Raw genomic sequence first — 18,368 nt, forward strand, 5'->3', positions numbered from 1 at the left:
CAGCAAAAAATTTAAAGGGAAAATTCCCAGAGCGCATAGAAGCATCAATCACTCTCTTTGGAAGGGTTTTGAGGTTTTGTATCAAACGGAAATTGTTATTCAGGCACCATTAAGTACCTGTTATCTTGAATGTTCTGCCGAATAAACAATTTTTATCGCTTCTCACATAGCTACATAATATTGACGAGAGAACATTGCATTGGCGATAAAAATAGCCAGGAGCGAATCGATTTCAGCTGTGAGTCATCGCATGTATCATTGAAAAAACATATTTTTGCAATGCCCGGATGAGTCATACGAGGAATGTGTACTTTAGTGGCGAAAATAAGATTTTCTGTGGATAGAGTTTTTCACCGATGCTATGCAGAAAAAAGGATCCGTGACTAGAAAAAAGGAGAAAAACGGACTCCATTCAGCCAGACGGTTGTCAAACACTTTCCACTTCAATAGTTTCAAAATATTGTGTGTTTGATCTTTTTTCTGTTATTTCGACTTACATTATCTTACCTACCGTCTAACATTGTCATAAAATTCACGGCATCCGTTGAAATAAACACTGACTGAGGAACTAAGTGTAAGCACTGGAAAAACGTGTACGGAGCGTACGAGTCACAAAACGAAAGTGGTTTTTCGATAAGAGAGCAGTCCCTCAGAGAGGTTGAGCAAGAAAAGTGTGCGTCTGCAGACGGCACGCAGCCAGAGGGTTGTCGAGGAGTTCTTTTTTGTGCATCATTGAAAGTTTGGTGTAAGTTGTAATTTGTCTTTTTTTCTTCTACATAGTTCCTCATCATCTTACTCAGATTGCCTAAAATTTTTGTCTCCTTTCTTTGCTGAATAAATCAGTGTTCGCAGCAGCCGCAGAAAAAGCAGCTGTTCACATAAATATTCGCAATTTAAGTAATGACGGTTCCGACCAGTCTCACATCTCATCCGATCTGTGATCCAGTCGAGAAATTGAGCGTTGGAGAGGTCTGGTCTCTATATGATTCCTCCACTCGCTGCCAATTTACGCTTATTTCCATTACTGTTCTGTTATTTCCTAGTGCAACATGTGCAATAAAGGATAGAGGATAAAGTGAACGGCATTGATCGAACTCTATGGGAATGGGGTTCGACTTCACCTTAGAGGTGACTGCTTGAGGTGTGTGAACGCGTGTGAAGCTTTACTTAGCCTCAGCTACCCGATATGTCAAGTCAGTGGTTTTATCTTCTCAGACAAGTCTGGTACCAATTTATTGGACCCGGAGGGATGGGGCCTTGGTTGGCGCTAAGGCGTCGTCGATCAAGCAGTCACAACAGAACCTCTTACCGATTGCGCTACACCCGCATATATATATATATATATATATATATATATGTATATATATATATATATGTATATATATCAACTACATCTACAGTACTGAAAAGTAAAAATGATGATATTCAAGACTTTCAGGCAGAATTCAATGTCAATTCATTCAGGCAAAAATCGAAAATATCATAGATTCGTTTTTCTTTTGCCAACAGTAGCGGATGATCGAAGGTAGACAGACCTACTACCGCGTACCAAATGAATGATTGAGAGGAAGCGGTGCTTCGATGCGGGTTCCATCTGTTCATACATACATGTGTAGGTAACCGTTGTTATGCGAAATGACAGTGAAATAACGAAAACAGTGAAACAAATGCACATAAAAGCACTGCGAAACATGGAAATTAAACGTAACCGAAAACATCTTAACGAAAATCGCCGAAGAAAAAGGATGAGCAGTAATTAAATCCTATTTAAATTTGCCGTTCGGATGAATAACGCAAGGATAGGAATGGATTTCATCTAAGGTGTTTCTTATCTCCACGGAATTCGTGCATGTATGCGCAGGTAGTGGGTATTGCTACCAGGAATCGCGATTAAACTGATCTCGTGTCTGTTCAATTTCTCATAGAGTAAGTTTAGGGTTCAAATATAGTTCACAATTTTGAGACGGTGTTCTCACAGTGGCAAGAGGAAGCAAATGTCGTCATTGCTACAGTACTCCCACTAATTTAACTTTCTCAACTAGATGTTAACCTCTATAAACGCCCAAATATTTTCATGGAGCTACAACAGATGAACCACCAGCTGCCAATTCTGGTTGTTTTGATGCAGACAAAGGCAGACTCTGCTGCAAAGAGGAATAGCAGTGCGTACGAAATGATCAATACAATGACGCACAGCCAGAACCCTACGTGTACAAAGGAGATAAACATCTGATTCAGGAAACCTTTGAGTATTCCAGTGCTGTTTTAGGGTCATTCATATGAAATACGCTTTTATTTTGATGTGACAACAGTAAAAGGGAGACATCCATTTACTACTGTAAACTTAGAAGTTTTTATTTGCATACTGAGGTGAACGAAGTGAAAACTGTTCTCTACATTCTTTTATACCTTTGCTAAGAAGAGAAAACTTGACCTACCGAATACATAGAATTAATCTAGTGAAAGCAGTGCTCTTTCCCTCTAGAGAGCTGCACAATAGTGAACTCGTATTTATGAAGGCATCTTTGCCCATCATGAAGTTGGATTTATAATCGCCACCAAATGTGTTCAACCGAGTGACCGCAACGCATCTGCCGCAACAATTGCGCTTTCTCTGCTTGATACGCACTCTGTCTTTCCTCTAGCCAATCGCTATCGCGGAGGCGCCGCGATCAGTCAACTGAGCAGAATCGGAACCAACTGCAAATGTAGAAGAAAGCAGGAAGAGTTCTACTTGAAAGCCTACACAGAAATGTAAGACCTGCCGCGTTCAATGATGTCTTCTAAGCTGGTGACACATTATCAAGCACTTCACTTTGCAACAACCAATGAAATTCTTGAGAACACATCGCTATATGTGCACACCTCGAAGTTTGTGAAGGGTTGTTTATTCATCTGTCCTTTTTCATGTGAACCAAAAGAAATGATGGGAATTCCGTATTATATCAGAGCCAAAGCAGGATTGTTCTAATTGAGATTCTTGGAACAAACAACAGTGCTGGAATTTTCTTTTCCTCGTAGCGAATAAAACATGTTGTTCTCCAGATCATTTCAAAGAAGATGAAACGTCTTCCTAAAAGATATATTCTCCAAGTCTAGAACGCTTTCAATAGGTGACATTTCTATATATAACTGAAACACCAACAAAATCCAGGGAAATCTGGGCGAACATGATTGCAGACCTCATGAAGGGATGATAATGCGAAAATAAACCAGTATTAGTTGTTTGATTAGGTAAATAATTAGGACTAGTGATTTACCTGACTCAATCGGCGGGCTGATGTCACCGCCTGACGCGATTATCCGCATCTTCGCCGAGGTGTTCTTGAATACCTCAGCACCACCTTCTCGATCTTTTACATCTTTGCTTAATATCTTTCTCGTAGCTGGTATTGTTGTTCAGCATACAGCTCAAATAATAGAACTCATCGACAAGTTCTGTCTGCACTCCGTCCATCCTAATTCTTGTTCGAGGTCTCGAAGAGACCCGCACCCCCTTGCACTTATCAGGGAGTAGACGTGGTACATGGGCTGTAGTTAACTTCGATACAAGATTAACAACATGATGAAATTTCTTTCTGATGCTTCCCACGAATATAACAGAATCGTCAGCGTCCTCCAGATCGGTCAATGAATGGGCACCCTGATGGTGTGAAGAAGCTATCGACAATGATCCACTGTTCGCATTATGTCATCGAATGCAAAGTTGAACAAGAAGGGCCACTTCAAACAGTGTTGTATATCTGGCAGGTGATCGCACTGCAGCAGTAGTTCGTTGACTGACGTCATCAAGTAGACGAAGGAATTTTCACGTTGAAAAGGCGGTCTCCATGAGGAGAGGCTTCTAGGTCCCGAATAGCTAGTTGACCTCATCCTGAGGAATGTTCCTCGTCAGAACAAAGTCGAACTGAAGTTTGAGAGTTCTCTTCTTCCGCTTGCGCTTCTCTTCAGACTTTAAAGTTAAAGTTTAAAATTAAAGGCATCACCCCACGAACCTGGTACGGATTTCAGGTGGAGTATTCGTATACGGGATCGTAGATTATGGAGAGGTGGGTGATTCCGTCCATTTCTTCCTAACTGCCGTAAAAAACGGCCCGGAAGATACGGCTTCAGGCGTTCTGGCGCACTATTTTCTACAGGGAGTTCGACTGGAGCGCGCCAGCTTTGTACGGCGCCGCATATTCCGGGCCGTTTTTTACGGCAATTAGGAAGAAATTGACGGAATCACCCCCCTCTCCATAGTCTCACATCCCGTATACGAATACTCCACCTGAAATCCGTACTACCTCAGATTCGTGGGGTGATACCTTTAAAGGGACTTAATCCTTGTCACGTAAGCTGATGATTCATCTTAAACGTGAAAACGATGGTGAGGCCCGTCTGTTTAGATTGATCAACGGATTGAGTTCATCATAGAAGGCATCTTTATTGTTGTTCTCACCGGCTTCCGTAGGGCACTTACCACCCAGAGTTTACGTCCTCTGCGATCCCGCAATAGTACAAATCTGGATGACGCGCCAAATTCCTCCATTAGGCTGTTGTAGTCGTTCGTCATTACTATCGCGCAACCTCATACCTTCTTTTCATCAGCATCCCTGCGATAAATAGTTTAGTTTCCGATACTATCTCTGATGGGTGTTTGCTGCAGAGCACCGGACGACATACAGAGACACCGCAGAAGACACCTAGATGTTGTAGTTACGTCGACAATGTTCGGCAGTTCAGCGTGACGAAACGAATGGTTGTTGCCAAAGATTCCGTTCTTTTCAGACAGAGAGTATATCTTTCAGATTACGGACTCCGGTGATGTGCTAGACGACAGCTCTTTTTCGCAATGTATGGGAATCTTTCGCCATAAAACAGTACAGGATATATATCTCGTACGCTCCCAAAGAGTATACTCAGATGCCTGATTGTGTTGATTAAAAGCAGGGTCACCAGGAGCACCAGATAGCAATCACACTTGTATACGTGGCCCCATTAATATTTCTTATTTAGTTGACTAATCATCATGTAATTTTTAGAATTAAACTCGAATTCCTCGATAACAAAATGGTCCTTTTGTTGTCTGAATGATGTATGCGAACTTTTCTTGTTCTCAAATAGTCATTCAGTCATAATAGCGAAAGGGGAAATTAAATGAAAAAAAAATGAAAAGAGCATATCTGGTGACTCAGTAGAAGAAAACCGTCATCAAATAAAGAAAATTTATTCTGAAAGAAATCGAATGAGAAGGAGAATAGAAAAAAGGCGTCTTTTTCCAGTGAATACATAAGAGCCTGTACCAAATTCATGCGATCGATTTCCGAAGATAAGATTCAAATTTTGTTGCAGTTCCATTGGCAACATAGATCTTTTCTTTTTAGTAAGCGAGAGCGATTCCTTTAGTGTACGGTAACCTATTTTTATCCGGCAGTATGAGTGTTGTCAAACTAATGGAAGCAGCTTAGGACCGATAACATTGCATTTGAATAAATAACAACGCTTGTGATTGGAAACCCGTACCACAAAAGAAATAAAACACTGGACTGTTATAGAAGAGGAAAATAAGTGTTGATCAAGCATCTAACGACGAAAAAAAAGTTCACATGTGTTGCCTTATCCGGCAGAATATTTTGCTACAGAAACAATATAAATAGAAAAATATTTTTCAGTATCTAACATTATAAAAGAAGATCCAAGCTACTGTAGAGCTAATTGAGAACGGCATAAAATCTTCCAAAATTCTGTTCTTCAAAAGATTTCGTACCCATAGAGAACGAAACGGTCATTCATCAGAAATCTGAACGACGAAATGTGTACTTAGTTCTGCGTTCTCCTAGGCGACGCGCAATGCATCCGTTAACGTTTCTATGGATATGAAAATCTCATAGCATATTTCAATGTCTAAAAATGTATTACAAAAACATCGGTGCTGGCAATATTTGTACAGAGACGGATATTTCCAGTCCATGATTCATTGCCGAAATTGTTTACTCGGCTTTCTATCCCGTGAATTGCAAATACTATTTTGGCATATATGCGCAGCATATTCCTTGGACAAACATTTGGAAAATGTCGCAGTACGGGAAAGCCCATTTCGCTATGAAAACAACTGCAGCAAAGCAAATGCACGATCACGATGCAGAATATTGAAGTATAGAAACTTTGTACACTACATATAGTCGGGTCAAAACGACATGAAGCACGGTTCTCTTGCGTAACCGGTTGCGCTGAAGCGGTGCGGTGGAGCGACGCAGTTCGGATCGAGTGAGGACCCCTGTGCTTCATGTCCTTTTGACCTGACTACATGTAGTGTTCAAAGTTTCTATACTTCAATATTCTGCATAGTGAGGTACAGAGTTTGCTTTGCTGCAATTTGTTTTTATAGCGAAATGGGCTTCCCTGTACTGTGACATTTTCCAGTTACCACCGTTCATTGTTGCAGCTCGCGAAGGCCCCGCCTCGCTTTCTCCACCGCACCGCTTACGCAACTGCACCGTGCTTCATGTCGTTTTCATTCTACTGTAAATAAACATCTGATGTAATTCAGAATAAATACGAGAAATATCCTGGAAGAGAGTAGAAATTTGACTGAGGACGGATCCCAGTGTTATAAATAGGGACTGGAATACTCCAGACTAACTATGCTGCAAAATAAGTCATTGTTTGTAATTGCAACCGTAATTCAGTTGGAACGTAGTGGACACAACTATAGAGCAGCAGGATGAATAAGATGATCCCAAAGAGAAAGTGGAAGAATGAAAAGAATTTCTTCATTCTATAATCAGTTTGTGTGGTGCTGCAGAAATCTTCCGCCAATAACTCAGCCATAGAGAGCTAGAAAAATGAAATGAAAGGCATCACCCCACGAATCTGAGGTGGTGCAGATTTCAGGTGGAGTATTCTTATAAGGGATAGTAAATTATGGAGAGGAGGATGACTCCGCCCATTTCTTCCTAATTGCCGTAAAAAACTGCCCGGAAGATGCGGTGCCGCACAAGGCTTGCGCGCTCCAGTCGAATACCCTCCTCTCCATAATTTACTATCCCTTACAAGAATACTCTACCTGAAATCTGCACCACCTCAGATTCTTGGAGTGGTGCCTTTAAAGGATTCTGAAGTTTCCCGAAATGAATCACAGGCCAAAACGAATGTCTAAAACCTTAACCATCGATTTCAATAACGTCTAATGTTTTGTCTAAGCCGAAGCCGAATTGTATGATTGAGTTAAAGACATGTATATATACTTTGCCGAAATCGTAATAAATGCCTTGGGAACAAATCGTCAAACCGCCCATTTCTTCCTAATTGCTGTAAAAAACGTCCCGGAAGATGCTGCCCGTGCACAAGGCTGGCGCGCTCAAACCGAACTCCTTGTAGAAAATAGCGCGCCGGAACGCTCGAAGCCGTATCTTCCGGGCCGTTTCTTGCTGCAATTAGGAAGAAATGGACGAGATCACCCCCCTCTCCATAATCTACGACCTCGTATACGAATATTCCACCTGAAATCCGTACCACCTAGATTCGTGGGGTGAAGCCTTTAAAATCCAAGAATGATGACTACACATTCTGTATAATTCAGATGGGTTCCACCAGAGTTATTTTCTAAACTGCATAGAGTGCTCTTTATGCGCCTTTCCTTAGTCAGCAGTGCTCCTACAACAACCTTAGCTTCAGCTACAATTACTCGTTCATTCTTCATTGCACAGACACATTACACATACACTGGGAAGGTATAGCATGGTCAAAACGACATGAAACACGGCTTTTCTCGAACCGGAGCTGTGGAGTGTAGCGATTAGGAACGTACTGGAACCCTTATTGGCAGCACCCATCGCCACAGTTTGCCATGGTCCCACCTCGGTTCTAACTGCTTCCTCCACCGCGTCGTTTCGAGTGCCTACACAAATGCACCGTGTTTCATGTTGTTTCGACCAAACTATATCTTATCGAAAGGGCGGTGTATTAATCTCACTCCTGTTTTTGTCGATCCAAGCAGGTAGATGTGATCATTCTGGTAATAAAAGTATTATTACCACCGAACCACCTAAACAGAGTAAAAACTCGACCAAAGACACTCATAAGTATGGCGAAAGAAGGAAACAAATACGTTCACATCAACAAAATAACGTGGAATGCAACAATAGAACTGCATCGCTTCAATGTGATCTACTAGGAAGAAACTTTGAGAAGTCTGAAGAGAAAGAGAAAGCAGTGTGTGTCCATACTTATTTTCGTCTCCTGAGAAAATCGAAAGTATCAGCAAACATTTTATTTCGTTGGAATTTACAGAAAGAACGACGGTATTTGGCTATATGATTCATATTGATTTCAGTAAGTAGTAGTAATCGTTTGCCATGGACATTTGTGGAGTTCCTTTCTTGCTTCGATATCTATTGAGAATTCTTGCGTTTAGGATTCAATCAGCAGATGAAAGAATTCTGAACAGAAATCAAAATTATGATATGTTGACGATCCAGAGGGACTGATTAACACCATCACTTCATTTTTTTATTCTTCATGGTTCATGTCGCGTTGGAATAATGTAGCGTGCTGTTGTCTCCGCAAATGCACTTTTTTCCTACAGAAAAAAAAAGCATGCGAGAGGGTAGAGGCAGTGCATCACGAAATTAACGAGGTAGAAAAACAACAAGGTTAACGTAACGTTCTTTCCTACGAAATCAGTTGCTACCACCACTTCTGTGCGCGAGCCGCGGTAGAAGATTAAAGGGCATACCATGAATCTGACGTGATGAGAGAATCCGCGGGAAAAACTAGAGATGTGGTTGCAGATTGTTGGATCCGGGGTGGTTCCCCTCAATTCTCCCTAGTCGTCATGAAAAACGGCGTGGGAACCGCTTTTGTTCTAATGAGGAACATTAGAGCAAACCTCTATGAACATATTCCGGTTCTCCCAGCGACTTATTTATTGGTTTCTTTTAAAAAGACCGATGAAAATACATCACTGATCTTTCACCGTCCAGACTTGGATGCAGCGCGTGTACAGGGGTGGCGCGTTGAATTTGAAAGGGCGTCTTGAACATAGTTTTTTAAGACAATTAGGGTGAGATGAGCGGAACCACCCTGGATCCCGTAATCTACAACAGCATTCTTCTCGAGGATTCCCTCACCACGCCAGATTATTATAGTATCATCGTTAAAGAATAGCATCCAAAACACAGCTTTCCTCAAGTCTTAGCGATGGAGATCCCGTGCTTAGTATACAAAAGTATAATATTGGATGCACAGTGGACGATGCGTGCGAAGAGTTTTGTGTGTTTTGTTTGAGTTTTGAGACATCAATTACCTTCCTTACAGATATTTATTGTTGTGATTTGCTGTTGGCTCACAGGTGTTCTTGCGGCAAAATGGCTGAGAAACTTCTTCAGCAGCCTGCCGGATTCTCGCATCATATTTGCCACAGTTCTGCTCCCACACTATCTTGACGCTTCTTCTGTTTCATTCTTTCTATAGCAGTATGTCGATGGTGATCTCCTGGATGGTGTCCTAAACGGACGAAAGTAGGCTTGGTGGATTGACTTATCAAACATCGCGAAGAAACCAACCGTTGTGAACAAGACGGTCGACTTACGACTGCAAAGGTGCCTATTGCCAAGAGAGTGATCGGAATGTGGCAGCGGTACTGGAAGCCTATGAAGTAAACCCTCCTAGACTTCGAATGCGTTTCCAACTCTCCTCATCGAGGCCGTCTCTTCAATATGCTTCGCACCGACGGTATTCCAGGGAAGTTCCTTCATTAAATCGAGGACATGAATGGAGGAACAACTGCTGCTGTTCGAATAAAAGGAGGATTTAATTCACAGTTCGAAATGGAAACAGGGATAAGGCAAGCGACTGTCGCGGGAGCTTTCGTGTTCAAGTTTACCGTTGATGGTTTCATGCAGAAAACAGTTGACCACATGTCAACATGAACATGTCTCGTTGATGTGGTTCTTCCACAGTTCCTTAGTTAGTCGATTACGCCGGAATCAGAACGGACGGACAACTGTTGAACTTGCGGACAAGTTCTGTTATTTGAGCTGCATGCAGAAAAACGACGGCGGCTGCCAGAACGATATTCAGAAGAGATGTGCTAAGACCAGATTAGCTCGACTGCATGGAAAAGAAGCTGCTGGAAAACGGATGCTCGGCTAATTTTGGCCAATGGTATGCCGTAAAGAAGAACTTTACTCGAAAGTGGATATGGTGTACTGGTGGATGATGGGAGGAAAACATCAAAATCTTGTCCGCTGTCTAAGGTGACATAGAGAACCGACTTCGCTTTCTTGGTCGCAATGTGAGGGACCATAGGAACGCCTTGTCCAAGTTGCCTTGAGGAATCCAGACCTAAAGTGGAGAAGACTACCTGTACGTAAAAGAAAGTTCTGGACGGAAGTGGTGAAAGAAGTTCTGAAGAAACTTGGGATTGATAGGCTGTTCAGGGGAGACGTAAAATTTCGCAGAATATGGAACTGCGAAGGATGGACGATTTATGTGAGAAGTTTATCTCCATAACACCGAACAGGATAGGCTCAACAATGTTTGAGGGCGACTCACCTCGGCGAAGGTGCGGATAAGTTGCGTTAGGCCATTACATCCGTCCGCCGTTTAAGTCAGTCAAGCTGCAAGCGAGCGACCGAACAGTCAAAGGACTGCTGTCGTCATCACTCCCACTCGTAATTACGCAGCGTAATTGCTCGTTTTCGCAGAAGTGGTACAGGAGGATCCAGTGCGACGAGGGCGTCTCTCACCTAACTATGTAGTAACGGAGTTGTTTAGCCACGTCTTCGTGTGCCGTATTATGGGGCATTGAGCGATGTGCACCGTCGTCGTGATCTGCAACCGTAATCCTACTCGTGGAGAGGTCCCTATATAATCAATTTTGTTGTATGTTGCCTTTTAAGTCGACCATGGTGACCTACACATCAGCTGCGCTACAATGATACCGTGGTCATTTGGGATCGGTTGTAATCAAAAATCGGCCCTACCTCTACAGCTTACGTGATTTTACACAACAAATCAAAGCCTTTCGAGAGACTGTGTACACGCAGTCTTTGGCCCAGATACCGGGAATGTAGACCTCCAAAGCACTGTACCTTAATGTTGCAGCTGAAGCGAAATTTCATTTCTTTTTCCGTTGCAGCAATAGTTCTCGCTACTGAAGGTGTGTTTTTCGTAGCAGAGCTAGCGGCTGCAGTCGAGGTGAGACCATTACTTATCACTACAGTCCGCCTGCGGCAAGCGAGAAACGCCTCGATAGCAACCGCGCCACTGAGAACCCATTCCAGCTAGCTTCCGGCGTTTTGACCCGACCACAACGTCGATTACGGAGACCAACTCCGCATTTTAAAGCTCAATTGCTTGCTAAATTTCACTCATCATATCCTCAAGCGTATGTTTGCTGCTGAAAATGCATTTCTTTGTCATTAATTGTACGGTGGGATCAAAACGATCTGACTTGTGGTGCAATCGCACTAGCGCTTACATTTGAAGTGGCGCGATTAGGATTGTATTTGATTGCACAAAGAAGCCACTTTTCGTTGTGCACTTCAAATCGACTCACTGTACCCTTACTACCGTCCAGAAAATATGGTGCAATGTGTAAACCCTACCTTACAAGACAACTAAACACAACGAATTTATCAGAATACCAATCTCACCTTCCGCTTCTATCTCGGCACACTAGCCGATGAAAATGCTCATTCTCAACGTTAGTGTAACTGAATATGACAAAAATATACTTAGCATCTCAACTTACCCATGATACGCCTGCTAGCTACTGCTGTTCTTTGAACTTATTATGCCTTCGCAACGCTCATACTAATGCTTCGTCAATAATTTTCACAACTTGATAACAACCAGCCTACCGATAACATGATAATAGGCACCCAGGCTAGCAGAAACACTCGCTCACTTGCCGATCCTCTAAGACAATTTCGCATCCTTCTCTGCTTATTATGTAGAATCAATCTTCTAGAACAACACATAACAATATTTATAAGAAAAACTGAACATGAACACTGCGGAGATCTATGATAGATGTATAAAATGAACAAAAAAAAAACTCACAGCGCACCACAAAATGTTTTGAATTCACAAGGACACAACTACTCGCATTAGAAACAGTAACAACTTATAACGTTTTCAAATTTAGGACGAATCAGAGAACAAAATCAATAGGTCGAAATGGTCAGTCATCATTAGGAGGTGTGGGGCTGCGTGATCGCATTTCAGCTTCTCCATTGCCGTTTCCAATGGGCGAGGCAGAGCGACGTGGGGAACCATCACGAGATCTGCAGAGAGCATCAAATATCATACGTACATACAGTGCCGAAAATGGAATAAAATCATGAAAAGCAAAGAAAAAACTTACTGGCTCCTTGACCGGGACCTAGATTTCGATCTGCTTCCATTCTCCTCCTTCTTTGGTGACGCACTGCGTGAGCGCGAACGTGAGTGAGAGCGAGACCGTGAACGCGACTTACTGGCACTCCTTGAACGCGATCTGCTCCCAGAACGAGATCGTGAGCGGCTACGACTAAAATAATAGATTTTCTACGATGCTGTTGATGTAGGAAACACTGGAGGAACAACCGAACAGAAGCAAAATAGACTAAATCTTGTGTGGATAGCTTCATATAAGTTTAGAATCAACTACGCTCTCTTTACCTTTCCTTGCATTTTTGTCGATATGTCTATGCTCTCTCAGCTGCCACACATGCAAAGTTCCAAAGAGCCATTACCACACGCTTTTATTGCACATAATTACAAGTGTGCTAACCTGCGGCTCCTCGATCGCTTCCTGTCACGAGAATGGCTGCGGCTTCTTTTCTCAGAATCATCAATTAGCTTCAATTTGCGCCCATTAATTTCCTCTCCTTGTAGCTTATCCAAAGCACGTTCCAAATCCTCACGTGTTGCAAAGCAGACTACTCTAAAAAAGAAAACTGTGACACTAATAAAAAAAAGGTTTCAGGAAAATAAAAACGAATAACGCCTACCCCTCGTTCCTTTCATTTTTGTGTGCGTCGGCAAAAGTGACTTCACATCCTGCTTTGCGCATTAGATCTTTCAAATCCTACAAATAATTGACACTCAATTAAAAGCCTATGTGAGAGAACCAACATACAGCCCTACACAACTGGGTATACTAATAAACATGAAGTGCTGACTTTTGACACCGCAACCTTAGCATCATAAACATTGCAGAAAGACATAGAAGTTTCGGTAAGAAGTTCACATGACAAAAATTTCAACATATCCTCAAAATATCCTTCCTCATGACTACAAAAAACAGAAAATTCTCAAAATAGGCATCTATCTGCTAAGCGAGTATTTCATTGATAATCACATACCTACAACTAGTCACAAGCAACCAATCAAATTCACCCATTGGCGTACTAGGACACGATTCACATAATAGCAAGATCACGGTGTCAAACTCAACAATAAAAAAACTATTCGCAGCGGATGTCACTTTGAGAAAGTAAATATCGCACGGCAAAAGAGAAAAGTCACGAGTGTTCTAATGTTAAATTTTCACTTTGATCGCATCACTAGTTTTCATGGGCATGACACTAACCGTTTATAGTTCGATATCGAAAGGGCACCGTCACGTCTCAACAGGAGAACACGTCACACCCTCGAGAACACCCAGAGCGGCGTACACAACTCGGACACAACGCGAAATCATTGTCTTGTTGGAGACGCCGCCGGCGCTCAAGCGGCACGAAACCGTCGGACGGCAACCGCCAGCCATAACACTGCCACGCGCTGCGCTACCTCCGGCGCCCTCACCACTGCCAGACCGACATTCGCGACCGATCACGCCGTCATGCACCGAGTGGCTCGCTCACCGTACGTCAACGAGCTAAGATTTAGTTTTAGTGATTAGTTTAGGGTCAATACGACCCAAACAAGTCAAAAATATGAAAAAGTCGTGTCCCAGCGCCCCGCCATACGGAAGTGACGACGCTACTCGTCAACACGCAGACATCACATGGGATAACCTGAAACATTAGAAAAACGTGTCGCGAAAAAACCAATTCACCTGCCACGAGATCCGCGTTGACAAATTTTCAACAATCATGCGGTGCCGAGTTTGCGTAGGAGGACCATAGCGTGAGCTAAAAATAGAACAACATATATTCATACACATACTTATACAAATAAAATCAAATCAATAACAACATATATTCATACACATACTTATACAAATAAAATCGTTTCCCATTAAATGGTGCATGCTTAATGTTACGCTCAGCCTCAAACCAGCACCTTCCCAAGTGTTTAGGAGGCCATTCTTATAGCAGAAGGCTACAAAAAAGTAAACCATTACTTTCTGAATATTACAACTTATTTGATATTATCCAAGTGTGTGGGAGAATGCTCACAAGAGCTGTTGAGAAACAGGCTGAAAATATCGCAACTACTTGTTCTTGAGCACGATGATACTTTGGTCCATTGTTAAATTCTCCTAGAAGATCGTATTCCAGGTTACATTTCTGGCTGTATTGCTAAAAACTCCTGCTTCTTATTTAAAAAAGCTGGACATTGTTTAAATGCTCGATATACTTCATTCATTACATATCGTCTTCAGCCGTATCAACTTCAAGACCTGGCGTGGACTGACCATGTCAACTCGCTGAAGCGCTGTCCTTAAAGGCTTCAATCCACGAATCTGAGGTGGTACGGATTTCAGGTGATTCGTATACGGGATAGTAGATTATGGAGAGGGGGTGATTCCGTCAATTTCTTCTTAAGTGCTGTAAAAAACGGCCCAGAAGATATGGCTTCGGGCGTTCTGGCGCACCATTTGCCTTTAAATACGTGCCTTTAAGCGCCTTTCATCTCTGCACTTAGTGCACGTGTATGTCCAAGTCACAAAATCCATTCTTTTGATAACTATAGATGTATATTACATTGTATATGATGTTCACTTGCGATGGTACTTCGTTACCAAAAATTAAAATGGTCGAAGCCATCTCTCAGTTCATTTTCAATTTTGTAGGAAGTAACTACATGATTTTACCTAGCTACTCATGTCGAGTAAGCCTGCTTGGAGTTTGGTGAAGATAAATGAGGTTAAAGCAGCAGTAGTTACAGCTCTACCTTCCTTGTTCTCTTAGTAGCTTTAGCTTATATGTCATGGATCGTCGGAGACTAATCCCTTAGGTTTTAGGTCCTCAATTGAGTCAGCTACCCACTACCAGTGATTACCAGTCGATTGATGAACTATCATCCTCTCATGTGTAAAATTGGAAGTTCTTAAGTAACACAGAAGAAAGTCATTTAGTCATAGTCAGTCATTTGACACTTAAAGGCATCACTCCACGAATCTGAGGTGGTACGGATTTCAGGTGGAGGATTCTTACAAGGGATAGTAGATTATGAAGAGGAGGGTGATTCCGTCCATATCTTCCTAATTGCTGTAAAAAACGGCCCGAAAAATACGGCTACAGGCGTTCTAGCGCACTATTTTCTACACAGAGTTCGACTGGAGCGCGCCAGCCTTGTGCGGCGCCGCATCTACCGGGTTTTTTACGGCAGTTAGGAAGAAATGGACGGAATCACCCTCCTCTCCACAATCCTCTATGCCTTATAACAACACTCCACCTGAAATCTGCATCACCTCAGATTCGTGGGGTGATGCCTTTAAAGGACGGTTTTCGCGCTCAAAAGTTCAACTTAGAATAAATTAAATCAATTATGAATAGCTATAATAGCAATCATGCTGTATAATAACGCGCTTAGTCCGTGTGTATGTGTGTGTGTGTGTGTGTGTGTTTGCCGGTGTGTCACGAAAATACCCCATAATGATGCAAAACTCTGCACCGGTGAGATGCCGAACCATCGCCATACACCTGATAAACGAGCACTTTACGTTTTATTCATTGTGCAAAGATATGCGAGGATGTATGTTGGCTTTGATAAGGCAAGTTAGTCTCTCTTATATGTTAGTGAGGATAAATAAACTTTTATGTGAGTGTATACTCCCAAACTTGCAAACTATCATGCTGTATAATAACGGGCTTATTCTGTCACGTGTGTGTGTCTGTGTCTGAGTCAAGAAATTCCAAAAAGAGAGGGAGACGGATACCATGACGTCGGTTTGGTGCGCTAGAGCCTCAACGCGGCAAAATTGGGTGAGACGGAGTCGTTTTGGTGCCCCGGAGCCAGATAGCTGTAAAATGGGGTGCGACGGGTCCCATGGGGTCGGAATGGTGCACCGGTGCCAGAAGGTTATAGAGTGAGGAGAGACGGTTTCCGCTGCGCCCGATTGGTGCGCGGGAGCTCCAACGCAGTAGAATGGGATTCTGTGGTCCCTTCACATGTCCATTTCTCAGTATGTCTCCTGATGCTGCTAACATCCTTTTTCAAAAAGAAGAAACAGGCGTGCGAACGGCTTATAAAATACAATACCATTGTAGCCAACGATTTACGCGATCTGAGGCAGAACGTTATTTTGAATGACTGCGATAGTGATATTCACGTCATTTCATGTTAGTACATCGTTCTTTGCTAACAGTTGAAAAGATGGGAACTCATATTCGAATAATGTTTCCAAATTGTAGAGGTTTGAAAGGAAAATAGATATAAAATCAAGTTTGATTGTTCTCCAATTATAGAACTGATCGTTTAAGGAAAAACTATAAAATCTTCCACCTATTCTTAACTTTGGGCAAAAAAAATTGAAGAAAGCGTTGATAGAAAAAAGCAATTCTAATATTACAGAAAATGTCGCTACTGTTATTTCTTTTTGATCGGTGAAGGCGAGCGGAGCGAACACCAAAAAAAAACCTGAAGTCCGGCTTTAGCCGGATGTTTAGGCTGTTAGTAATAAAGTTTGTTACGTGTTTAGATGAGTCAAAGTTCATAGTGTTTAGTGGACATCATATACGAATAACTAAGAGTAGTAATAACAGAAAAGTGAACATTCTTATTATCGTTGTGCTAACACTACTTGAATTCTTTTTGGGACCTCAACCACACATATGCAGTCGCGCTGTAGCATATCCACTGCCTGACCGAGTAAGGCCCGACGCGAGTGCGTGCGTTATCCCCATATGACGGTAGATACACCGCTATTCCTCTCACAGGGTTGCTCTGCAATCTTTACCAAGGACCTATCTATAAAAAAAACCGCATATTGTTAGACAGCAACCTGCAGGCCCCATCCAAATCTACTTAAACGTCTGCGCGGGCGGTCGCGTAGCGGCACACTGGCTCGTCGCTAGCTCTTATGTCTGCGGATCCATAACACGCGTCAAAGACTGTTATTGCGAAAATTCGTCGTGAATTCGCCTCGAAGATAGAGAAGATAGGTTTCTAATTTCTTTCTGAACAACTTGAGGAATCTTCCTTCTACTACTTGTGAGTTCGACAACAGAGCAGATCTGTGCATTTAAAAACCAAGTAGTATGAAACAAAAGAAAGCTTCTAAAGCTAGTTGCTAGCATAAGAGCATAGAAGTTACCAATACTTGCTCATGTCATGTTATGTTTGCTCGTTGAAAAACCTTGAAAAAATGATATCGTTGTCAAGAACCAGAGAAAAGCTCGAGAATCTCTGAGAGCCTTCACCTCTGCTGTCTGTTCTCACGTATCTAAATTCTCATGATTAATTTTTGTGAACCTTCACAGAGCGTATGACTTGACTGTCTTCGATAGATTTCCTGGTAGGTGATACCGACAAAATTTAAAACTTGCAACAAAGTTTGGGAGGTCACCTTGTTTAGGTGTGTGTGTGTGTTATCGCTAACGCTGCTGAACTAGAAATAGCCGTCAATTTTACCACTGCTCGAACATTGACAAATGACCAGCTTGATTCAGTTCGATTTTAGGTCAGCCCCGTAGTGTACAATTATTCCGAAACACATACCTAAACCCATGCAACTGATCTGTCTAATCTTACCCACGTAAAATTAACCTTCTAAAATGCAAGCATAACCGACCTAGCCTCTCTTCTCTGTGGCGGATATCGGTCATATCCGCGTCCACCGGTCCTCGGTCCACGCTTCGAAAACTCCAACATCACGCGTTCACCAGCCAACTCCTTTCCATTCAAGTCATAAACAGCATCATCCGCATCACGCGGTTCATCAAATTCCTACAATTGGAGGATTTTAGAACCACCTTATTCATAAAGAACACCTTAAAACTCACCACAAATCCGAACCCATTCTTCAGCACTATATCGCGGATACGGCCGTATCCACGAAAGAAGTGCTCGATATCACGCTCAGAAGCACGATAAGACAAACGTCCAATATAAACTCTTGTAGCCATGACAAGTTATCACTACGACCGCGACGAGCGAAATGAACGAACGCCGCGCGATGACCGCGCGCGCCCGCCCGCCCAGTTTCGAAATGGCTATGCGGTCCT

The 18,368-nt window shown here is 42.5% G+C and overlaps 1 protein-coding gene across 3 annotated transcripts; it reads right to left on the reverse strand.

Annotated features, from left to right (window-relative positions):
• Positions 1-12,172: 12,172 nt before the first annotated feature.
• Positions 12,173-18,269, reverse strand: RB195_015273 (uncharacterized protein; the record flags this gene model as incomplete). 3 transcript variants are annotated; one of them, XM_064205905.1, is made up of 7 exons in its annotated part: positions 12,173-12,275; positions 12,356-12,520; positions 12,764-12,916; positions 12,984-13,060; positions 14,033-14,108; positions 17,936-18,090; positions 18,147-18,269. In XM_064205905.1, 7 exons carry the CDS (start codon positions 18,267-18,269, stop codon positions 12,173-12,175), a joined length of 852 nt encoding a protein of 283 aa, XP_064061784.1. The 3 variants fall into 3 exon arrangements, with proteins under 3 accessions (XP_064061784.1, XP_064061785.1, XP_064061786.1); XM_064205903.1 differs by lacking the exons at positions 14,033-14,108; positions 17,936-18,090; positions 18,147-18,269 and adding exons at positions 13,155-13,266; positions 13,338-13,375; XM_064205904.1 differs by lacking the exons at positions 12,173-12,275; positions 12,356-12,520; positions 12,764-12,916; positions 12,984-13,060 and adding an exon at positions 13,835-13,852.
• Positions 18,270-18,368: the final 99 nt, after the last annotated feature.

The sequence above is a fragment of the Necator americanus genome, chromosome V (genome assembly GCF_031761385.1).
Source record: "Necator americanus strain Aroian chromosome V, whole genome shotgun sequence".
Taxonomy (NCBI): domain Eukaryota; kingdom Metazoa; phylum Nematoda; class Chromadorea; order Rhabditida; family Ancylostomatidae; genus Necator; species Necator americanus.